Source organism: Octopus sinensis, linkage group LG6 (genome assembly GCF_006345805.1).
Source record: "Octopus sinensis linkage group LG6, ASM634580v1, whole genome shotgun sequence".
NCBI lineage: Eukaryota > Metazoa > Mollusca > Cephalopoda > Octopoda > Octopodidae > Octopus > Octopus sinensis.
In genome coordinates this window covers 4,810,231-4,835,930 of record NC_043002.1, presented here as the reverse complement: position 1 = coordinate 4,835,930, position 25,700 = coordinate 4,810,231, and the positions used below count along the sequence as shown (strand labels likewise).

Genomic DNA, 25,700 nt, shown 5'->3' with positions numbered 1-25,700 from the left:
ACGCTGAGAGTTGCTGAAGCATGGAACAAACTGCCGGCATCAGTTGTTAGTTGTCGGAGCACTGCATCCTTCAAAACTTCCATGATTCCTGAGATTCGTCAACACTACACCTGATTTTCACCCCTCCATACACACACAAGCATGTATCTAACTCATACACTGTTCGCTTCCCAGACATTTGTATATTACTGCATATACTTTATACGCACTTTCTGACAAGTTGTGGTGCACCTGAGCACTATATACAATAATTTCATTATTATTATTATTATTATTATTATTACTTTTTTTTCTTCTTCTTTCAAATTTGCTATCATTTCTTGCCGAGTGTCTTCCCGACTCCTAGGGCAAAGAAACTCATAGTATACATTGGTAGGCCATTAAACCAAACTCAGTAGTTCGTTCATTTTTTTTTTTTTTTTTTTTTTAAAGTTAAATTAAAATACATGAGTAGCAACAGTTCTCACATCGACAATGCTCTTCTCAATACGTATGATGTACCAGTTAAGACAATCTTTTGCACTTCTTGCAGGGATGGTAAGCCAGGGATCATTCTCATATAATTTTTGGTTCCCTTCTTGATCATTCCTAGTGCTCCTACGATCACTGGTATTGTAACCGCCTTGAGATGCCACATTTTCTCAATTTCAATGAGTAGGTCTTTATATTTTCTGAGCTTGTCAAACTCTTTTGCTGAGATATTATGATCACAGGGGATGCTCATGTCGATCAATAAGCAAACTTTATTGTTTTGGTCTTTCATGTCGATCAATAAGCAAACTTTATTGTTTTGGTCTTTCATTATTATTATTATTATTATTATTATTATTATTATTATTATTATTATTTCATCTTTATTATTTATTCCACAATAAAAGAAAATATAACTGTAAAGACAGAATAAAAAATTGCATTTTAAAAACTAGGCTTTATTTTATTCTAATAATGTGTAACCTTTTTTTTTTTTTATTTCTCTTTAGATATTTTGTCATCAGCATTTGGTAACCTTCAGGCATCATGTCAGGTAAGCATCTTTTACGAAAAAGAAAAATATAGAAATATCTCCCCCAAAATTTAAATATCAGTTTTTACCATTCTGCCATGTCACGTTGATGATGATGATGATGATGGTGGTAGCAGTGGTGGCAGCCATTGTCATCATCATCATCATCATCATCATCATCATCATCATCATCATCATCATCATCATAACCACTGTTGGCCACATGTCATCTTGTAGTAATTTTTCTGATTTTACATAAAAACTTTAAATATACAGATGTATGTGTGTGTGTCATTGCATACCTATTTCTTTATTACCCACAAGGGGCTAAACACAGAGAGGACAAACAAGGACAGACAAACGGATTAAGTCGATTATATCAACCCCAGTGGTACTTATTTAATCGACCCTGAAAGGATAAAAGGCAAAGTCAATCTCGGTGGAATTTGAACTCAGAACGTAGTGGCAGACGAAATACTGCTAAGCATTTCGCCCGGCGTGCTAACGTTTCTGCCAGCTCGCCACCCTACTGTGTGTGTCATTGCATACCTTTGCACTGACACCGTTTCAACCGTGCTGGTGTTGTTTATGTCCTTCATGAGCAAAAAGTCTCGCAGCTTAAACATTTTAACTTGAGAAACAAAGGTTGGTATTTAGAAGGATGCCAACATTAATTAATAGAGTCCTACTGTACCAGATATAAAGGTACATTGCATAGATGTGGTCCTCGGTCCTCTATGTCTGACCCCACAACCTCAGTTATCACTGTGTAACAAAATCAAAATTCTTTTTTGCCTTTAATCAGTAAGTATTATTTCTTATTTACTTCATCATCATCATCATCATCATTTTAACGTCTGCTTTCCATGCTAGTAAGAGTTGGACGATTTGACTGAGGTCTGGCAAACCAGGCTCCAATCTGATCTGGCAGAGTTTCTACAGCTGGATGCCCTTCCTAACGCCAACCACTCCGAGAGTGTAGTGGGTGCTTTTACGTGTCACCGGCACAGGTGCCAGTCAGGCAGTACTGGCAACAGCCACGCTCAATTTTTTTTTTTTTTACACATGCCAACGAAATGTAATGATATTGGTTTCGAATTTTGGTGCAAAGCCTGCAATTTTGGAGGAAGGGCAAATCAATTAGAGCAACCCCAGTGCTCAGCTGGTACTTATTTTATTGACTCCGAAAGAACGAAAGGTAAAGCTGACCCTGGCAGCACTTGAACTCAGAACGTATAGATTGATGAAATGTCATTAAATCTTTTGCTTGGTGTGCAAATGATTCTGCCAGCGTGCTGTCTTTAAATGTTGTAATAGTATTTGTTTAAAATTTTGCACAAGGCCAGTAAGTTTTTGGGGGAGGGGTAAGTTGATTACATCAACTCCAGTACTCAACTGGTACATATTTTATCAACCCTGAAAAGATGAAAAACAAAGTTGACCTTGGCAGAATTTGAACTCAGAATGGTTAGATAGATGAAATATCACTAAACTTTTTGCTTAGTGTGCTAATGGTTCTGCCAGATGTTGCCTTCAAATGTTGCAATAATATTAATATCAGTTTTGTTTGCCAAAAGCTACAAACATTCTTGTGGAATGAACCAATGAGGAAGCCTCTATGCAGTCGCTGTTTGTCTGTTTGTTGAGCGAAGCGGTCATTGTCCCATTAGTGGGAAAAGTTCGAAACGTGGTCCTTTGCTATTCGTAAGACCCGCAGAAGAGAAAGCAGGTCAACCCCCGACACCGAGAGCATCGACGGATGGATGAATGCGCATCCAGGCTCAGCGGTTGCGTAGGAAGTCGGGACAAGAAACAGGAAGAAAGAGTGAGAGAAAGTTGGAGCGAAAGAGTACAACAGGGGTCGCCACCACCCCCTGCCGGAGCCTCCTGGGGCTTTAGGTGTTTTCGCTCAATAAACACACACAACACCCAGTCTGGGAATCGAAACCATTATCCTTCGACCGCAAGTCAGCTGCCCTAACCACTGGCCCATTGCGCCTCCTTGCAGTTGCTTGTCCTGCTAGACATAGCAACCATTTCTCATTTTAATCAGTTTGTTGTTATAAAGAAGAAAGGATATATTAAAGAATGTAGGCTCAGATATGCAAAACAATAGGGTGGTCACTGCTAGAACTTCCCTTCGCACATTTCATCAACGCAAAAGAACAAAAACACTTTTGAAAAAACATGATTCATCAACCACTAATGACTAGTCACCGCCACACAACTTGTGGCCTGGAATTTTCAGCATTAGAACCTGAAGATAATGGTATTTATGAGACTGTTATTTGGTACTGATCTCCATTAAAACTCTTGGATGATATTGTCCTCTTCTTGAAAATCTAATTAAGAATTTTGGTTAGAGACTCAGTGTAATAATATAAGAGATACAAACGCTTAAGTTTTATTTTTGGCAAAGACTCGTTATCTGCATCTTTAAAAATAAGTGATAATGATAATTTCTTTCAGTTTAGTCTTTTTAAAAATTTAATTTTTTTAATTAATGACTTTTTTTTATATGAAATGATGATGATGATCATCATCATCGTTTAACATCCACTTTCCATGCTAGCATGAGTTGGACGGTTTGACTGAGGGCTGGCAAACGAGATGGCTGCACCAGGCTCCAGTCTTGATCTGGCAGAGTTTCTACAGCTGGATGCCCTTCCTAACGCCAACCACTCCGAGAGTGTAGTGAGTGCTTTTACATGCCACCGGCACAGGGGCCTGTCAGGCGGTACTGGCAACGACCTCGCTCGAATCTTTTTACACATGCCACCAGCACAGGTACCAGTAAGGTGACGCTGGTAATGATCCCGCTCGAATGGTGCCTCTTACATTCCACCTGCACGGAGGCCAGTTAGCCACTCTGGCAACGATCACGCTCGGATGGTGCTCTTGGCACCCTACTAGCATGGGCACAAGTGCCAGTATAGTGATGCTGGTAACGATCATGCACGAATGGTGCCTTTTAAGTGTCACTGGCATGGAAGCCGGATAGCCGCTCTGTCAACGATCACCCTCGTATGGTGCTCTTTGCACCCCGCTAACATGGATGCCAGTCATCGAATTTGATTTTGATTTCACTTGCCTCAACAGGTTTTTGCAAGCAGAGTTTTAGTGTCCAAAGAAGGAAAAGGTACGCATAAGTGGGCTGGTTACGCCCCTGGCATAGGCCATGAGATTATGGTTTCATTTGGCTTAAAATTCCTTCTGAGATGAATTCTGCAATTTTAAATGTATGTGTTAAAAGAATCGTAGTACTCCTGTCTTTCTTAACGAACTCTATTTCCTATTTTGGTTTCCAGTTTAATTACATGTTTGATATCAAGTTTCTGATGCAGCAATATGCTCCAGAATTCCGGTGAGTCTCTTTTTTTTATCTTTCACTTGTTTCAGTCATTAGACTGGCCCATGCTGGGGCACTATTTTGAAGAATCTTTTAGTTGAATAAATGGACCCCAATACTTATTTTTATTAAGCCTGGTAGTTATTCTGTCAGTCTCTTTTGCTGAACTACTAAGTTACAGGGATATAAACACCAATACTAGTTGTCAATTGATAGTGGAAGACAAGTACAGACACACATATGCAATAGACTGCTTTTTCTAAAAATAAGCTCATGGGCTTAAATACAGACTTAAATAATTTTGCTTAAATAACCTTTTTTCTGAAAATAAAAAATTACTGGGGCTATACATGAAAACAGTTTCTGAAAATAAGCCCATAGGCTTAAAATCAGATGGGCTTATTTTTGGTAAAATCCAGTAATGTTTTTATAATTTTTGTTCTAATAAAATATAGTAAATTTAAAAAATGTTATTCTCGGCAATAATATTTTAAGTGCAGCAGAATTTTAATTTTAAGTACTTTTTAGTTTCCTTTAGAGGTGATTAATTAGGCAAATTCTGCTGTAGAAACCTTGTTCTGTACTTTTCCAGGTGTAATAACTTAAGAATATTAACATGCATGCACCTGCATTTTTCATTGTAATATATATATATATATATATGTGTATGTATGTATATATATTTTTATTATTCTTCAACAAGAATGTTGTTGACAGTGATTTTTGAATTTTTGGCCCCCAACTATAGCTTAGCTAGCCAAAACTTCGCAGTCACTGTCAACAACATTGTTTAAGAATTATAAATTTGTACTCTTTGAAAGTATAGAGTAACCCATTCGATTAATGTAACATTGTTTTTATTATGACCGAACATAAACACACACACACACACACACACACACAAAAGCTCTGTTATTAGTACCATTAGTAACACAATGAGCTATAATGATATTTTCATATAGAAAATAAAATTCATCTTTATCAATCCCTCTTATTTCCATATTCTTGAACTAGTTTTCTCTAAATTCCAGGCAAAAACCTGTCCTAATAGTCCACGGGTTTAAAGGTTCTGAGATGACTGGTTTACAGAATGATGCATCTAAATTCCCCAATGTCTCATTATGTCAAGTAAGTACATTCTACTTCTTATACTCTTCTCAATTGTTTTCCATTTTATCAAATGCTCTATTCGCTTTTTTTTTTTACCCTAGCTACTTACCATTTAGGATTAGTGAACTTACAGGGATGGAGGCAGTGTGAAATGGCAAAGGAGGAGACAAATCAGTTTATTGAGCTAAAGGAGAAAGCAGCTCAATTTGTTGAGGCATATGAGGGTTTCTCTCATGGTATCTGCCCCAGTTTAGTTTATTTCTCATAGAAAACATCCATGTTCAAGTGGAGATAACTATTACCTCTTGTTATCAATATTGCCTATATTGCTGATACTCTTTACTCTTTTACTTGTTTCAGTCATTTGACTGCAGCCAGGCTGGAGCACCACCTTTAGTCGAGCAAATCGACCCTGGGACTTATTCTTTTGTAAGCCCAGTATTTATTCTATCGGTCTCTTCTGCCGAACCGCTAAGTGAAGGGGACGTAAACACACCAGAATCGGTTGTCAAGCAATGCTAGGGGGACAAACAGAAAAACACACACACATATATATATATATACTAGCAGTATCGCCCGGCGTTGCTCAGGTTTGTAAGGGAAATAACTATAAAGCATTTTTAGAGAGTTATAGCCAAAAAATAGCAAAAAAATGGAAAAAAAATTATGGTAAATTTTTTTTGAGAGTTAAAAAGGTGGAGTTGCGTCCCCTAGACGGTCTGTGGTTTGGGTTTCTGATTCTCGACCCCATGTCGAATTTATCGATTTTTTTCAGAACTGGGGGAACTTTTCAAAATTTTCGCTGCGTTAGTTTTGAATTATGACATTGGGCTATGTGTGTGTCAAGTTTCATCAGAATCGGTTGAAAGCCGTGGTCAGAGTGAGGGTACGAGAAAACAGACACACAGAAACACGCACAGACAAACTGCCGTTTATATAGAGATATATATATATATATATGTATATATAATATATATATATATACACACACATATATGACAGGCTTCTTTCAGTTTCCGTCTACCAAATCCACTCACAAGGCATTGGTCAGCCCGGGGCTATAGCGGAAGACACTTGCCCAAGATGCCACGCAGTGGGACTGAACCCAGAACCATGTGGTTGGTTAGCAAGCTACTTACCACACAATTTGTTAACCGCAACACCAGCATCTGTTCTAGCATTGTCAATCTATATATCGCTAGAGGGCAGATAAATCGCTATTGCCTCCACTGGTTGACAGTCCATCATTGACAAGACCAAACAAGGCTGAAATCACTTGCTTGGGGGTCTCAGTACTGGAGGTGGAAGGGGTTTATCTTCCTGCTAGTGATATAAACAACAGTGTGTTTTGCACTCAAAGCCAATATGCAAGTGGTAACCACTGCAGTGTAGTTTGTTCTAATAGAACATTCATTCTTTAAGTGGGGATAAATATTACCTCTCAGTATTAATAATGCCTCTGTCACTAATATATATATATTTCTTTACTACCCACAAGGGGCTAAACACAGAGGGGACAAACAAAGACAGACAAAGGGATTAAGTCGATTACATCGACCCAGTGTAAAACTGGTACTTTATTTATCGACCCCGAAAGGATGAAAGGCAAAGTCTACTTTGGTGGAATTTGAACTCAGAATGTAACGACAGACGAAATACCGCTAAGCATTTCGCTCAGCGTGCTAACGTTTCTGCCAGCTCACCACCTATGTCACTAATATATATATATATAGTTACGGTAGATTTGTAATGCTTTGTAATGTACTGTTAGAGTACTTTAAATGTTACCTATTCTTTCTGATCATGGGTTTACCTATAGAATACCTGATCTCACTGGATTTAATTGGACCCTTCCACCCTCCTGGGCATAACGAACCACAACAAATATTAATGAGGAACTTTCTTCCTCTGACTAACCGATATCTCTGATGACGGTATACTCCCCTTGCAGAGTCTTCACTCAATACAATGCTCCAATAGCTGGGATATCCAGAAACAGCTGTCGGAGACTATTTTTTACTATTTGTTATGTAGCTAAATTAGATTGAATTAAATTGAATTAAATTTCTTTGTCATGTCTTGCCTAATTGTTTGTCTTTCCTCACTACTTTAACCTAGTGGAGGCACATGGCCTAGTGGTTAGAGCAGCGGACTTGCGGTCGAGGGATCGCAGGTTCGAATCTCAGACTGGATGATGTGTGTGTTTATGAGCGAAACACCTAAGCTCCATGCGGCTCCGGCAGAAGGTAATAGCGAACTTCTGCTGACTCTTTCGCCACAACTTTCTCTCACTCTTTCCTCCTGCATCTTGCAGCTCACCTGCGACGGACTGGCATCCCGTCCAGGTGGGGAATCTATATGCCAAGAAACCGGGAAACCGGCCCTTATGAGCCAGGCATGGCTCGAGAAGGAACAAACAACAACAACTACTTTAACCTGCATTAAAATATCTTTTTCCAGAATATGCGCTGCTGAAATTGGGTTCTTTCTAATAGGCTTGTGTGACTTATATATAATTAAATACAGTAATTTCAGTATTTTTGATATGAAAAAGATAGTTTTGTAAAACTCAAAAAATCCTTTGATATTTTCTTTAGCAGTGGTATCTCTGGCCTTGTAAGTCTGAGCTATGATTCAGTATTTTACATACTAAATAAAAATTTGGTAGGGTTTCCCATAGGTAGTATAGAGAGTTGAAAAATTCTAATCAACTGAAATTATCCAAGCAGTTATTCATCAAAAATGAACAACCATGCTGGTTTCACAATGATGCTCATCTACAAGCATCTTGTGATGTCTAGACAAGGGTACCCTTCACATTTTACAGATATACAGACATACCTAAGCTTACATTGGTAATTAGCTCCAAGACATGTGACTTGTAAAAATCACAAAACGCAAAAAATCATTTTAAAAATGTATTGGCATATATTTGTTTTAATAAATGGTTTATACATATTTTCACAAGTATTCCTTTTTTGTTAATGCTCCACTTCAGTATTGGTTTTTTTTTAGGTATTTTTAAAACCAGATAGAATGACTGAAATATATTTTTGCCATTAGTTTTTTTAACCCCCCCCCCTCCAGCAGTGTAAAGTCGAAACAGGCACAGGGTTGACTTTATAAGTGCAGACATGGCTGTATGGTAAGAAGCTTGCTTCCCAACCACATGGTTCTGGGTTCAGTCCCACTGTGTGGAACCTTGGGCAAATGTCTTCTGTTATAGCCTCAGGCCAACCAAGGCCTAGTGAGTGGATTTGGTAGATGGAAACTGAAAGAAGCCCATCATCAGTGTGCATGCATGACAGAGTGTAAGCATCTTGAGAGAAAAGTTGGGCATAAGAGGCATCAGATGTGGTGTGCAAGCGAGACTACTGTGCTGGTATGGTCATATGATGTGTATGTATGAGGTCAGCTGTGGGAAGAGGTGCTGAACTCTAATGGTGGAGGGAACCTGTCGAAGCGGTCGACCCAGGAAGACATGAGATGAGGTGGTGAAGCATAATCTTCAAATGTTGGGCCTCATGAAGGCAATGCCAAGTGACCAAGACTTTTGGCAATATGCTGTGCCAAGTGAAATTGTAGTCATGGTTGATGCCATTGTTGTGTTATTGGCATGTAAAAAGCATCCTTTGAACGTTAGGCAATATACTGTGCTTGAGAGGCCCCATCAGGGCCAGTGAAATTGTAATCATGACTGGTGCAAGCGTTGCGTAACTGGCACCTGTTCATTTGTTAATAATATATATGTTCCTCTTTAAGCAGTATTAAATACAGTTTGATATCTTTTTTCATTTCTTAATTCCCTTTTCTTTTCTGTTTTTAGGCCCGTTTAGATATTCCTTTTGGAACTCATCATTCGTGAGTATAATTAATATTAATGAGCATTAATCAATGTTCTTGTTTTTTTTTTATTGTTATTGTTGTCAACTACAGGTTAGATCTTATTGAACAAGATTTATATCAAAAGCATTCCAACCATGACCATTTTGTCATATTTGTAGACACAATATGCTTAGGACCACATTATCAAATGTGTCCCTTTTAATTTTTCAAAGGTAGCAGGTGTGATTTGAAGGAGAGTTATCTACTTGCTATTTCTAGCAAAATGAATGCTTGCATGGGATCTGGCTCATTGCCCTGTTGGCTTATTATGGTTGTTTTTGAACCACAGGTCAGTCCTAATCAAGTAAACTTATATATGATCTAAACCACCATACAAGGAAATAACATCCCTGTTGTCTTAAGATAACTTCACTAAAGAGAATTCTTATGCAAGCAATATTTTAAACCAGTTCTGGCCATTATTTACACATCATATCAAATAACAGTATTCAGATTTTCACATAATCAGTCCCACTGCATGTCACCTTGGGCACATGTCTTCTACTGTAGTCTCAGGATAACCAATACCTTGTGGGTGAATTTGGTTGATGCAAAGTGTGTGGAAGACTGTCATACATACATACATGCATGCATGCATGCATGCATCCATCCATCCATCTATACATGCATGCATATATATATATATATATATATATATATATATATACATACATACATACATGCATAGATACATATGTATGTACATCATACATGCATACATCCATCCATGCATATATATATATATATACATACATGCATAGATACATACGTATGTACATCATACATACATACATGCATACCTATGTTTTTGTGTTTGCTCCACACTTGATAGCCAGTGTTGGTTTGCTTACATCCTCATAACCTAGCAGTTCAGCAAAAGTGACCAGCAGAATAAGTACCAGACTTCAAAACAAGTACTGGTGCCGAGTTCTTGTTTCAGTTCTTGTTGGTCACAGTTCAATGGGCAAAACAAGTAAAAGATAAAAGAAGATATGTGTTCTGTGTGTGTAAATGTGTTATGTGTATATACACACACACAAACCTTTCTCTCTGTTTGTATAAAATGTCTTCTTTGATATTGGCCATTTTTTTAATAGATTTTATAGATTTAAGGAGACAAGTGAAAATCAAAATCTAAATCAAACCAAAACAAATCAGATATCAGAAAGCAGAACCAAAATCGAAGTCGATCAACATCAATGGAAATTACAGCTGTGGTTAAGCGAACCATCCGATCATGGCCATTGCCACCGCCGCCCCTATTGGCCTCCGTGCTGGTGGCACGTAAAAAGCACCCACTACACTTGCGGAGTGGTTGGTGTTAGGAAGGGCATCCAGCCGTAGAAACACTGCCAGATCAGACTGGGCCTGATGCAGCCTCCTGACTTCACAGACCCCAGTTGAACCGTCCAACCCATGCTAGCATGGAAAGTGGACGCTAAATGATGATGATAGATTTAAGAGCATCTTGTGAATATGTTTTAGACAAACGATATTGAGCTTGTGAATAATGTTGCGTTTCATAACTCTTCACCATAGTTTCTTAATTTTTTTTCTTCTTCTTTTATAGAAAGATGATGTTTCTTCTCTATGACAATGGTATGAGGGTTGTTATTCACACTGCTAACCTTATTCCTGGAGATTGGTACCAGAAAACTCAAGGGTATATATATTTCTTCATAATATTTTTATGTAGGATTCCTTCGAACCTATTCTGATTTACAATAATACATTTACGATATTCTTGCATTTCTTCTTTTACTTTTTACCACTTTCTCACTTTTCTTGCCCTGTTGGTCAGGCACCTGTGGCTTTTGTGGACTTCCCATGAGTAGCCCTAAAGCACCTGTGGCTTTTGTGGGCTTTCCATGAGTAGCCCTAAAGCACCTGTGGCTTTTGTGGACTTCCCATGAGTAGCCCTAAAGCACCTGTGGCTTTTGTGGACTTCCCATGAGTAGCCCTAAAGCACCTGTGGCTTTTGTGGACTTCCCATGAGTAGCCCTAAAGCACCTGTGGCTTTTGTGGACTTCCCATGAGTAGCCCTAAAGCACCTGTGGCTTTTGTGGACTTTCCATGAGTAGCCCTAAAGCACCTCGCCCTATTGAGAGTTTTATTTGTTTAATTTTGACTGTTGTTTACACGCTTTTAAAACCCTTTGTTTTGTCCTGTTATGTCCTCTGTTGTTTTATGTAAGCCCTTGTGGCCAATAAACGAAATATTATTATTATTCGGCCGATGCCAGCGCCGCCCCGACTGGCTCCAGTGCCGGTGGCACATAAAAAACACCATCCGAACATGGCCGTTGCCAGCGCTGCCTTGGCTGGCTTCCGTGCCGGTGGCACGTTAAAAGCTCCAACCGATCGTGGCCGATGCCGGACACCCCTGGCACCTGTGCAGGTGGCACGTAAAAAGCACCCACTACACTCGCAGAGTGGTTGGCGTTAGGAAGGGCATCCAGCTGTAGAAACTTTGCCAGATCAGACTGGAGCCTGGTGCAGCTCCTGGCTTCCCAGACCCCGGTCGAACCGTCCAACCCGTGCTAGCGCGGAAAACGGACGTTAAACAATGATGATGATGATGATTTGCTTTGTATTATATGAACTGATCCAAATCTCACCCAGCGACTTCAAGACATATTAAGCTAGACTTCATAGTGTGTGTGTTGTTTCAGAGAAAGGCAACCAAGTTCAAAGAATTAAGGCTTCGTTAAAAACTTATTTTTTAAGGCCTCTCATATTTTTGCATTGATAGTATTTTTAGTTAGGAATGATTTTTTGCAGCTCTAAAGGTTTTGAATAAGAGTCAAAAACCTTCAGAACCGCCTGTATGATTCAGGAGCATCAACTCCGACTGGTTGGTCATGTTGCTCAATTTTAGACTTGGATCCTGCATTTCATGTTCTTTTCTCTGAGGATCTGGCTGGGGTGAGAGCCCATGTTGGTCAACCACATGTCATAGGGTCATAGAGGATGAGGAAATATCTTACAGAGAAGGGGACTAACTGGAACAAATACTGGACAAATGCTCTTCTCTGCAAACTTCTGGTTTTGGTGCTCTTGTTAGAAATGGTTATATGAAAGAATTGGTACGGCACCAAACTAAATAAATACTTTTTGGCATTTAGTTACATACTTTACTTAATGAGTTGAAATCAAGCTGGGTTAATTTTGCTTTTTGTCCTTTGGAGTACAGTAAAATGAGTACCTGCTGAGTACTGATTAGATTGTCTGTTCTTTCTCTTAAGCCAGTGTTGGAAATCCTTATTATTGTTATGATTAGCAGAATCTTAAACTTAAATATCCTGTTATATTTAGTCGTCTCTTTACATTCTGAGTTCAAATCCCATAGAGGTCTACTTTGCTTTTTGTTTTTATGTGGTCAATGGCATCAAGCACATCTCAAATACTAGAGTCGATAAAATTGACCCTATGCCTTTCCTCAGATTTGTGGCCCTGTATTCATCATCATTATTACAAGGGTGCTGGATTAGCAGATTAAGCTCTATTAGATCTACCATTAAAGAAACAGCACACTCTGTGCAACAAACTCATGCAGTTGCCTTCCGTCCTGTTGGGGTTAATAAAAGAAAGGACCAGTCAAGTACTTAGCTTGATGTAATCGACTGACCCCTTCTCCCAAATTGCTGGCCTCATTCCTAAATTAAGAACAATTATTATTATCATCATTATTCAGGTGGTAGATTAGCAGAATCATTAGAGCATTGGATTATATTCCTTGCCATATTTCTTCCAGCTTTTTATGTTCTGAGTTCAAATTCTGCTGAGCTCAAATTTGCTATCCTGTAGGAGTCAACAGAATACAGAACCATTCTAAGTGCTAGTGTTGGTGTCATTAACTAACTCCTTCCCTTGAAATTACAGGCCTTGTGCCTAAATTAGAAACAATTGTTATTACTAATTATTATTATTAATATTATCATTATTAAGGTGGTGAGCTGGTAGAATCATTAGCATTCTGGGAAAAATGCTTAGCAGCATTTCAGCCATCTTTATGTTCTGAGTTCAAATTCCACCAAAGTCACCTTTGCCTTTCATCCTTTCAGGGTCAGTAAAATAAGTACCAGTTGACCACTGGTGTTGCTGTAATTGACTTACTCCTCCCCTAAAAATCGATGGCCTTGTGCCAAAATTTGAAACCATTATTAATATATTTCATGTTTCCTGTTTAGGGTTTGGGTGAGTCCATTATTTCCAAAGCTCCGTGGTGGCGCCAACAAGAATGACGGACAGTCACCAACAGCTTTCAAGAGAGACCTTATTCAGTATGTTGCTGCATACCGCAATCCCAGTCTGGCTAGGTGGGAGAAACATCTTCTAGAACACGACATGTCTAGCGCCAAGTAAGTTGGAAATTCAGTTTTTTATAGTTTTTTTCTCTTTTTTTCACACGCATGCACATGCTCCTGACGTCATGTGTTAATTGTGGATAAATGTCAATGGCATACAAGCAGTTATACAAGTGTTATTCAGTTGTTTTGTTTTTGTTTGTTTGTTCCTTCTCGAGCCATGCCTGGCTCATAAGGGGCAGTTTCCCGGTTTCCTTGGTGTATAGGTTCCCCACCTGGACGGGACGCCGGTCCGTCGCAGGTGAGCTGCAAGATGCAGCAGGAAAGAGTGAGAGAAAGTTGTGGCGAAAGAGTCAGCAGAAGTTCGCCATTACCTTCTGCCGGAGCCGAGTGGAGCTTAGGTGTTTCGCTCATAAACACACACATCGCTCGGTCTGAGATTCGAACCCGTGATCCCTTGACTGCGAGTCTGCTGCTCTAACCACTAGGCCATGTGTCTCCACACGTTATTCAGTTGCAGTCTTCTGGCCAACATGCAGTCCATGTCTGAAGGACTAGAGATGTTACCTTACTTAGGAACTTGTGAAGTTTGGCAGCAGGAAGAGCATCTTGCCATAGAAAGTCTACTTCATCAAATTTCATCTGTCCCATGCAAGGAAAGAAAAGTGGACCAAACATCATTGAAGTTGGTAATTTCTCTGTGGCTGGTGGAGAAATGGCAGGAAGAAGGTGAAAGTCTTTTTTAAATGTTTGCCACAGAGGATTCCATCTACTCAAGTCACTCAAGTTGGTGTTAAATGGGCCAATAAATTAGCTGTATAAGCTCTGCCATTCAAGAACAAGCACACTCCACCCAACAAGCTTCAGCACAGTTTCCATCTGTTCTGTTTCACTCACAAGGATTGGGTTGACATAAGTCTATGGTAGAAGACAATTTACTCAGGATGCTGTGCAGTGAGACTGAACTCAGAACCCCTTGAATGCAAAGTGAACTTGTTAACCACAGGGCCATGACTGTACCCTTATTGATTCATTCCAATATCATACACCTGTAAAGGTCCCACACACTTACACTTCCCTTTTCTGACAGTTTCCCCTTAACTCTGTGAGTTATTTTTGTATTTTTGTTTTCCTTTGTAGAGTATATTTAATTGCTTCTGTGCCTGGCAGACATTCAATGCTCCAGAAAAACGCTTGGGGTCACCTGAAGTTAAGAAAGGTATGACGATTAATAATATGATTAATGTTAAATATGATGATGATATATTTGCATATTATTTTGTATATAATACTAGCAGTATCGCCCGGCGTTGCTCGGGTTTGTAAGGGAAATAACTATATAAGCATTTTTAGAGAGTTATAGCCAAAAAATAGCAAAAATATGCATTAGAAATGGAAAAAAAATGATGGTAAATTTTTTTAAAAATCGTTGACTCATCGTAGACATTTTTAGAGAGTTACTTCCCTTATATAGTAGCGAAAAAATGCATTAAAATGGAAAAAATGATGGTAAATTTTTTTTAAAATCGTAGACTCATCGTAGACGCGCGCTAATACCCAGAAGGGCTCGATATGAATCACGACTATAAGATACCCGGTTTTGGTTAAACTGCACCGCAAAATGTGGGAGTAGTTAGGAATCTAAATCGTAGGAGACAGACACACAACTTGACTTTTATATATAAAGATATAATGAAATTATTGTATACACTGCTCAGGTGCACCACAACTTGTCAAAAAGTGCGTATTATAGACTCAATCAACAACTTACAGTGCAACACTTCAGAAAACAATTAAAATATAAGGCAAAGGATCAATCTTAATTTTTTTTTCTTTCTTAAAAAAGAAAAATCTGGCTGAAAATAATTATGCTATGAAAAAAAAAATTAATTGAAGACTTCAGCAAATATGGGAGACAACTCTGTACATATTTAGGCTCATGACCAACTTCGACTAATATATTTTTCCTTGCTACAAATAATTATTTGTAGGTAGTTTTTGTTTTTAAATGTTCCTTGACTTAATATGTTAATACTAATCTAGCTATTATTTTTCATGTGGATAGTTCTCTCTGAGTATTTTGTTTTTTAAAACAATTCGAGCGTGATCATTACCAGCATCTCCTTACTGGCACCCGCGCCGGTGGCATGTGTAAAAGATTCGAGCGAGGTCGTTGCCAGTGCCACCTGACTGGCTCCGTGCTGGTGGAACACGTAAAAGCACCCACTACACTCTTGGAGTGGTTGGCGTTAGGAAGGGCATCCAGCTGTAGAAACTCTGCCAGATCAAGATTGGAGTCTGGTGCAGCCATCTGGTTTGCCAGCCCTCAGTCAAACCGTCCAACCCATGCTAGCATGGAAGGTGGACATTAAACGATGATGATGATGATGATGAATTCTAGTATTCTATGATCAACCAGTGTATATCCTTACAGTGGTTCTGACAAATACTAACCACTTCCCTGTCAACTATATTAGAGATTATTTTGCCACCTTCCCTTTTTTTATTCTTGAGAAGAAAAAAATCGAGTTTGCATGCAAGTAATACTTCTTCCTTCACCATGATGTTGGACAGGCTTGAAATATTTAAAATGACCTAATTTAATTAAACACAGCAATTTATTCCTTTTGCAATTTTCACAATTTCCCCCCACCAAGGAAGCCTGCACCTCCATCAGAGATACTGTGTTGTCATACATCTGCTTAGTGATCCACCTATCATGGCTTCGTCTAGTACAGGGAAGTCTATAATCTGCCAATGGTGGTTATGTTGTCAGAAACATGCCTGGAATTGTCAGTTGTATTCAACAAAAGAATTGCGAATAAACATATTCGTTGATGAGCATTGATTGAGTCAGTAGATGATCTGGTGAAATACCTTGCACTATTTTGTTGAGTTCAAATTCCATGAAGGTCAATTTCGACTTTCGTTCTTCAGTGGTCAATAAAATAAACACCTGTTAAATATTAAGGTTGAAAATCCAATTTGAGTCACGTTTACCTTTTGTCATTTGGAGTTTGAAAGGAAGTGAGCTGGCAGAATCATTAGCATGCCGGGCAAAATGCTTAGCAGCATTTTGTCTATCTTTATGTTCTGAGTTCAAACTCCATCATGGTCAACTTTGCTTTTCATCCTTTCAGGTCCAAGCACTGGGATTGATGTAATTGACTTATCCACGTCTCCAAAATTGCTGGCCATGTACTGAAATTGAAAACCATTATTTGAAGTTTGATAAAATAAGTCCTAGCGTAGAGCCAGAAATGCTATCAGGGCTAAAACCCTGCTGCGGTCACCATTGCTTTTCATCATTTGGAGTTAAATAAAATAATTTACTGATCAAATACTAGAGCTGAAAATCTTGCAATGCCAGAAATCAGTATTATCATCATCATCATCATCGTTTAATATCCATTTTTCATGCTATCATGGGTTGGACGGTTCGACTGGGGTCTGGGAAGCCAGAAGGCTGCACCAGGCTCCAGTCTGATCTGGCAGTGTTTCTACAGTTGGATGCCCTTCCTAACACCAACCACTCCGTGAGTGTAGTGGGTGCTTTTTACGTGCCACCGGCACAGGTGCCAGGCGAGGCTGGCAACGGCTATGATCAGTTGGTGCTTTTTACGTGCCACCAGCACAGGGATCACAACTACAATTTCCATTGATTTTTGATGTTGATGTACTTGACTCAATAGGTCTCCTCAAGCACAGGGTCGAAACTTCCATAAAACAAAATTATTTCCTGTCAACTTTTTAATGTTCCTAGCATTAAATATTTTTTCTAAACTAGTATAATGTCTTGCTTGAAACAAAGGAATGGCAGGTGTCATAGTTAATTTGTTCTGATTCCAGGTGTGAGTTTGTTTCTTTTTGTTTGAAACTGAAGTTTATAATACCTAATATTATTTATTGATGTTATTGTTTTTTTTTCTTTTCTATTTTCTCAGATTTTATTAGAAAATGGTCCTGATAAACTAGAAGTTGGTTCTTGGCCTGTTGTTTGTCAGTTCTCTAGTATTGGTTCACTTGGGCCTACTGCAGATAAATGGTTGTGTGGAGAATTTCACCAGAGTTTGGCTGCCTGTCGTTCCAGTATATATTCCCCATTGACACCTGATAAAATGAAACTGGTGAGCAAACATTTGACGCATTCATGTTTATGTGTGTGTGTGTGTGTGTGTGTTGTGGTATTAATGTTGTGTTTATTGCACTGTGTCGAGTGTATTATGTTTGCATATATATGTTGTGTGCGTGTTTTATCTCTTAGTCAGAAGCCAAGGACTGTGCACATGACACCCGACAGGATCTCCAAGACTGGTAGGAAGGAGGAAGGAAGCTGTCCTTAAACTGAAAATCTAGCTTATATGCTTGCAACAGAGTAAATTCTGTTAAAGGTACCAAGAGAGCAGATGATGGTATTAGACTGGGAAGGCGGCGAGCTGGCAGAAATGTTAGCGCGCCGGGCAAAATGCGAAGCCGTATTTCGTCTGCCGTTATGGTCTGAGTTCAAATTCCGCCGAGGTCGATTTTGCCTTTCATCCTTTCGGGGTCGATAAATTAAGTACCTGTTACGCACTGGGGTCGATGTAATCGACTTAATCCGTTTGTCTGTCCTTGTTTGTCCCCTCCCTATTTAGCCCCCTGAGGGTAGTAAAGAAATAGGTATTAGACTGGGAAACAGATTAGGACTATCACTCGAGGTTTAAATTCAGAATGCAAAATGCCTGACCAACTGCCACAAGGCTTATGTCTGCTGTTCTGATGATTCCCTGAGTTTCACCTGAGACTGAATTTATTAACCCCAGAAAGATGAAATCTGATAATTCACCACCTGTGTTGTGTGCTACCTATGTTATATTCACTGTGTTTGCGTTGTTAGTGTTTGTAGTACATGCGTATGTATGTGCGGCATTGTTTGTGTATTAGCACTTGTGTACCGTGTCGCCTTACTAGCACTTGTTCTGGTGGCATGTGTAGCATTCGAGCGAGGTCGTCGCCAGTGCCACTGGACTGGCTCCTCTGCGGGTGGAATGTAAAAAGCACCATTTTGGCGTGGCCGTTGCCTGTACCACCAATCTGGCCCTCGTGCCGGTGGCACGTAAAAGCACCCACTACACTCTCGGAGTGGTTGGCGTTACGAAGGGCATCCAGCTGTAGAAACTCTGCCAGATCAGATTGGAATCTGGCTCGCCAGATCTCAATCAAATCATTCAACCCATGCTAGCATGGAAAGCGGTCGTTAAATGATGATGATGATGATGTGTTGGGTGTGAGAATAGTGTGTGTGCTGCATCGTTTGTGTGTGTTGCATTCACTGTGTTGGGTTTATGAAAGATGTGTACATGTATGTTTATGAGTATATGATATAGAAAGATGACATCCTCTTCAACAAAGATATGGCATTGAATGCAAATCTTTCGCCCAATTAGTCGTACACCAAACTAAGATTTGCTGGAAACTAACACCCAAAATCAGTGCAAATTAACATCTAATTTTCTAATCTAATCTAAAGTTTAACCAGAGTAATCTCCCTTGATAATCATAATCCTTTAGAATTTCAAATAATCGGCTTCAGTTTCGTCAGTGGTTGTTTCAAAGTAACCTCCCATGATAATCCCCACCCTTGCTCCTATAATCTTTAATCTAATTTATTTCAGTGTTTTTTTTCTCAGACTTGGCCTCATTTGATAATTACCTGACATTCAGTTTCTATTGGCGTTAATCTATATTAGGATATGGTATGAATTTACAATTTAAAAATAGGATAAAATCTTCATAAGAATTTATCAAGTAGTTAGCGTGAAAAACCTCATAAGAGAAAAAAAAACATCAATTTTTTTCTTTTAAATTTATTTATTTATATTATATAGAGGGCACTATTACACATAGATGCCTCATGCTACGAGGGACTCTTAAAGTCAAAACTACTAAAATAAATAAATACGTTGTACTGAAACAATTCTCAAAGCAGGTCATTTAAAAACAGGATTTAGCCACATATCACACTGTGATTTCGTAATCAGCGCAATAATATGTGCTCTTTACTCTTCAGTGTGTGCATAATTCAAGATATATAATAAATAAATAAAAACAACATACCAGGTGAACAGCTATCGTATCCAACGCAGCATGTAAGAATGTTTACCCTTACACATCTATGCAAATGGCAGGCTTTTTCGAATTGCATTTCAGTAACAATGTAGTGTGAGGCATCTATGTGTAATAGTGCCCTCTATATAATATAGGATATGGTATGTGTAGGAGAAAGGAATTCTGATGTTTCCAGCAAAGCCTTTCTGTGAAGCAAAGCAGGAATAAATCTATGTTAAGAATTAGCAAAATTAATTTGCTTTGTGTCACCGTAAAGATAAATCTAATTAATGTGTACTGAAGGAACAAAAATGAAATACAACTTAATTCGTCTTTCCTATGGGATATGAACTTATCTTAGCTTATGAACTTTAAGAAGTTTTACTGATACAAACTACCATTAATTTCTTTGGACCCTAGATTTGATTCTGTAATCTCTGTTTATGCAAATTTTATTTACTTAACAGCTCCCACATATGCAAACGTGTGTTTGTGTCTGTATGTGTGTGTGTATATACATATCTATCTATGTATGTATGTGGGTATTTTGAAAATGCCTCATGGAGTGACGGCTGTGCCCTGCATAGTTACAGGTAGAGCACTCATTCAGTCACCCTGCCAAGGACATATATTTCTTTACTACCCACAAGGGGCTAAACACAGAGGGGACAAACAAGGACAGATAAAGGGATTAAGTCGATTACATCGATCCCAGTGCATAACTGGTACTTAATTTATCGACCTCGAAAGGATGAAAGGCAAAGTCGACCTCGGCGGAATTTGAACACAGAACGTAGTGGCAGACGAAATACCACTAAGCATTTTGCCCGGCGTGCTAACATTTCTGCCAGCTCGCTGCCAAGGATATAGTGAAGCCATGGAGCTGCAGCATGGCAGATTGTGAAGAGGTAGCGGAGGAGTTCAACTGGGTCCATGGAGCTTCTTATATTGATGGTGAGCCGAGGAATTTTAGATCAACGGTCAGGATAATCAAGTTCTATGAAGAGTGTAACAGTGGCACATCCATAGGGGCAGGTTCCATGGTTACGTAATCAGCTAATAAAAGATTTTCTATGACTCAATTTCCCAATTCAAATTCATAATAATGGAATTGGATGGTGACAGAGTCATGAGAATCCCCAAAAAGCAACAAAAAAAAAAAATGTGTAAAATTCAATTAATATTATCTCTGATAACAACATAATAGGAACATACAATTAGTGCTTAGAGGACTTACTGCCTAAGCTCTAACTTGAACTGCAGCTAAAAAAGCTGGGATATTAAAGCTGCCTAATGTAAATTGACCCTAGGCAGTGCTTCAGTTGAGCAAGTATGTATATAATAGAATAAAAGAATAAACAAGCAAACAACTGATATCAAGTCAGATTATGACATTTATATATTTAAACATTGACACAAAAATAAGGGTGGAATTGAATGTCATAGGAGTTTAGATGACAAGTGGTCACTAAAAGACCAGTTCACAAATCTTTTCATCTTTGATTTACTTCAGTCATTAGACTGTGGCCATGCTGGGGGAACTGTGCTGAAGAATTTCTGTTGAAGAAATCGACCCTCATACTTATTCTATCAGTCGCTTTGGTAGACACGCAAGCATGTATCTGACTCATACACTGTTCGCTTCCCAGACATTTGTACATTACTGCATATGCTTTATACGCACTTTTGACAAGTTGTGGTGCACCTGAGCACTGTATACATTGCATGTAAGGAATATTATCTCTGCTAATATTTCTTGATGAGAAATCACTCCTCTCATTACACAAGAAAAAAGCTCAAAATTGAAAAAACGATCCTGCTACACTAATAATAGGTTATTGGTAACCGTAAACCATCGATCTACGTTTCACTGCCATCACTAATGCGATGCGGAATTGTCTCCCTTGCACCCATGGATTAGTTCTTTCTCCGTGGTAACGACGCAAAATCTAACGGTTCTTTTATTCTTTTACTGCTTTTAATAATTGGACTGTGGTTGTGTGGTACAAGCTTCAGTCTGTTATATTGACTGGTACTTAATTTACCGATCCTTGGAAGGAAGGGAGGAAGGAAAAATTGACCTGGTAGTGGTGGTGGTGGCGACGGATTCGACCCAGAATATTTAGGAATATAACTAAATATTGCAAATATTTGGTAATATTATACATCAGTGAGTCTGCCACCTACCTGGTGATATACGTGTATGTATATATATATATATGTATGTGTGTGTGTATATATATATATATATATGTGTGTGTGTGTATATATAAGTAGAATTTATATTTATCTGTAAGTATGTGTATAAATGTATATGTACATATATATATAAATTTATAAATAAGGATAATATCGATATTTAAATATCGATCTTATCAAGTGGCCAGCATGGGAATAAATACCATACAAAGGTAATGATTATTTAAAACTATAAATAAGGGTATCTGATAGATACCCTTATTTATCTCGCTTGTGAGGTGGTTGGCGGGCAATTTGGACTGGTCTTGTACATACCTGCATATATATGTATGTATGGACGTTCGTATATGTAAGTATAACGTGTGTTCTGTATATACTCTCATCAATTTACTAACCTTCCCACTTTCCCTGTCCAATTCTCTGTACCACTTCTCTTATCTTCACCTTCCTGTGATTTGAAACTGTCCTCTGGTGCATCTTCACCACCATCTCTTTTTACCTACTGGGATAGCCATGTATCTCCTCTGCAGCAAGATACATGTCCCTGTCTTCCTATCATACTCAAACCCATTAGCATTCATAATACTTTGGTAAATCATCATCATCAAACATCTAACATCTGTCTTCCATGCTGGCATGGGTTGGACGGTTTGACAAGAACTGACCAGCCGAAGTGCTGCCCAGACTCCATGTCTGTTTTGGCATGGTCTTTACAGCTTGATGGCTTTCCTAATGCCAATCACTTCACAGAGTGTACCAGGTGCTTTTACGCAGCACTGACCTGGGTGCTTTTATGTGACACTGGCACAAGTGCACTTTACGTGGCATCAGCACCCATGAGCCTGCAAGATTAGGAACACTCAGCAGGAGAAGGATTCAAGGGGCCATACCTGTCTGCAAGGACAACTATGATTTTACTTAGTTTGACCTTCTATTCTCAAGCACAGCAAACTGCCAGGTGTCTCAGTTCCTTGTCATCGCCTCTGTGATGCCCAATGTCTGAAGATCCTATCTCACCACTTCGTCCCATGTCTTCCTGGGTCTACTCCTTCTATATGTCCCCTCCACAATTAGAGACTGGCACCTCTTGATGCAAATGCTTTTCTATTCCCATTGTGTTTTAAATTTACCATTCATTATCTTGTAGCATCAAGATTTTGATCATGTGATTGTATATTTTTAGAATGACATTGTAGGGTAGGTGTAAAAGTCCAGAGCTGTCTGGTTTGAATGTAAAACAGGTTGAATAATATTTGGGCTGGATATGGTCAGTTTAAATGCTAAAGGGTTAATTTTTCATCACCTGGCAAAAAGCCACCTCCCTCAATACAACTCCCCGTCCCAGTTGAGGGGTTCTTAATCTTGCAAATTACTTAGTGATGATGCTGCCAGTACTGGTGCCACATGGAAAGCACCAGGTACTCTCTGTAAAGTGGTTGGCATTAGGAAGGGCATCCAGCCATGGAAACCATGGCAAGGTAGATGCCAGACTTTGGTACAGTCCTCTGGCTTGCTGTTCCTGTCCAACTGTCCAACTCATACCAGCATGGAAAATGTATGTTATTGATGATGATGATACTTATATGTGTGTTTTTCTTCAGATCTTCCCTAGTGTGGAAAATGTTCGGATCAGTCTTGAAGGCTACCCAGCTGGCACCTGTCTTCCATATAGTATACAAACAGCTTCCAAACAGCCGTACTTGTTGAAATTCTTACAGTAAGTTCTTTATTTTTTAAATTTTTATTTCTTAAAATCTTTTTCACTATTTGTTCATAATATTCTTCCATGTTCACATTATTGGGATAGCTTCTGTTAATTTGGATATTTGTATTTTGTGAGATCAGTAATCTTTTTACTTCTAGGGGTCCTGCCTACTGTCAACTGCTCATTTGTGAAGAAACATGTTGTAGGACTTCCTGTCAATTTAGAATTGGGTGGAATTATTTGCTGAAACAATCATATTACGTATCAGTTTCCATCCCATTTCAATTCATCATCATCATCGTTTAACAACTGTTCTCCATGCTAGCATGGGTTGGACTGTTCGACCGGGGTCTGGGAAGCCAAGAGGCTGCGCCAGGCTCCAGTCTGATCTGGCAGTGTTTCTATGGCTGGATGCCCTTCCTAACACCAACCACTCCGTGAGTGTAGTGGGTGCTTTTTACGTGCCACCGTCACATGGTCCAGAGGAGGCTGGCAAATGGCCACGATCGGTCAGTGCTTTAAAATTCTGTTGCAGGTTTGTATTAGCTTCAACTCAGCACTGCTGGTGCAAACCTCTGGTCACAAGCCCTCCCTCTGTGACCATCATATCTTTTATTTAGTCATAGTGAATCTCAGATGCTTATCAAATCCTCATGCAGTGTGTATTGGACCCAATTCAGCACTGACTGTGCAAACTTATTGATACAAGCCTTCCATCTATGGCCATCATGTCTTTTATTCAGCATTACTCAACATACCTCTACATTTATAGTAGATGGCTGAGTATCACTTGAGTGTGATTTGACTGTTATTTCTAGCAAGTTGAGTATCCATATAGAGGCTCTCTTGTTGCCTTTTTTTTCATATTCTAAGATTTTTAATGGCATTATGTACTGCCTTGGCTTAGAATTGAACTTGCATAATCTTGCATACATCTCAGAGGTTTCAACATTCTTATCCACCAGACATTCTCGTCCAACCCATGCTAGCATGGAAAGCAGACGTTAAACGATGATGATTCTCCTTTGTGTCTTTCTCTCTTTCTCTCACTTTCTCTCTTTTATTTCAGTCAGTGGAAATCTGAAGGCCGTGGTCGCACCAGAGCTTGTCCCCACATAAAAACATACATGCGACCATCTCCGGACTATTCTCTCGCCTCCTGGTTTATGGTTACAAGGTGAGTATCCAGAAGAGAATATAGTACCAGATGAAATACTTTGCAGTTTATTATTTGTTAGTATTTGTTGTTTAGTTATGACCTTTTATGTTCTGTGTTCAAATCACCAAACTTATTGCCTTTCATTCGCCTGAAGCCCCTGAAATGAAAAACAGTCAAATTCTGGGAGTCAATAAAATCAACTATATTCTATGCTCTTGAGATCAAATGAGATCTTGTGTCTAAGCAATCATCATTATTTAGTGTCTGCTTGAGTAGAACTGCTAAGCGAGAGATTCTAGTCTGATTTGGTATAATTTCTACTGCTTGTTGCCCTTCCTAATGCCAACCATTCCATAAAGTGTACTGGGTACTTTTAGTTCTTTTATCCAGTTTGAGGATAATGTCCTTCCTCTTATCACTCTCAGAGCCTCAGAAAAAGAGAGCAATGCTCTCCCTCTTTTGAATAAATGATAAAAAAAGCCATCAATGAAATTCTTCCAGTGTCAAAGTAATTCTAATTACGATGCTTTTCAGTCAGTTTCAGATAACAAGTATTAAGTGTTTTAGACTTTTCTAGAAGATAGTTCACTGGTAATGGCATATGGACTGAAGTTGCTTCAGCTGATATTTGCTTATCTTTCGTGGTTCCTCACTCTCCTTTTCTTCAGACTCTTTGTACATTTGCTTACTTCTGAGGTAAACTGTCAAACAGTTTGTCAGGCCTGTCTGAAGCAAGTAGCATTATTCATCTTATCCAAGGATGGACTCGCACACACACACACACACACTCACACATATATCTATCTGTCTGTCTGTATGTCTATATATTTATAAAATGATACTCTGTTGGTTTTGACGAGTATTCCTGTTGATCCTGTTGATGGGACAGCTTGCTCA

The 25,700-nt window shown here is 39.0% G+C and overlaps 1 protein-coding gene across 3 annotated transcripts in view; it reads left to right on the top strand.

Moving 5' to 3' along the window:
- LOC115213365 (tyrosyl-DNA phosphodiesterase 1) overlaps positions 1-25,700 on the top strand; it is an 85,415-nt gene that overhangs the window by 45,001 nt on the left and 14,714 nt on the right. For all 3 annotated transcript variants that reach the window (XM_036503600.1, XM_029782307.2, XM_036503599.1), the window contains exons 4-13: positions 981-1,024; positions 4,312-4,367; positions 5,384-5,480; positions 9,289-9,323; positions 10,918-11,010; positions 13,537-13,707; positions 14,794-14,872; positions 17,598-17,780; positions 23,541-23,656; positions 24,714-24,821. In XM_036503600.1, coding sequence (XP_036359493.1) covers positions 981-1,024; positions 4,312-4,367; positions 5,384-5,480; positions 9,289-9,323; positions 10,918-11,010; positions 13,537-13,707; positions 14,794-14,872; positions 17,598-17,780; positions 23,541-23,656; positions 24,714-24,821 — 982 coding nt within the window. The remainder of the gene's footprint in view (positions 1-980; positions 1,025-4,311; positions 4,368-5,383; positions 5,481-9,288; positions 9,324-10,917; positions 11,011-13,536; positions 13,708-14,793; positions 14,873-17,597; positions 17,781-23,540; positions 23,657-24,713; positions 24,822-25,700) is intronic.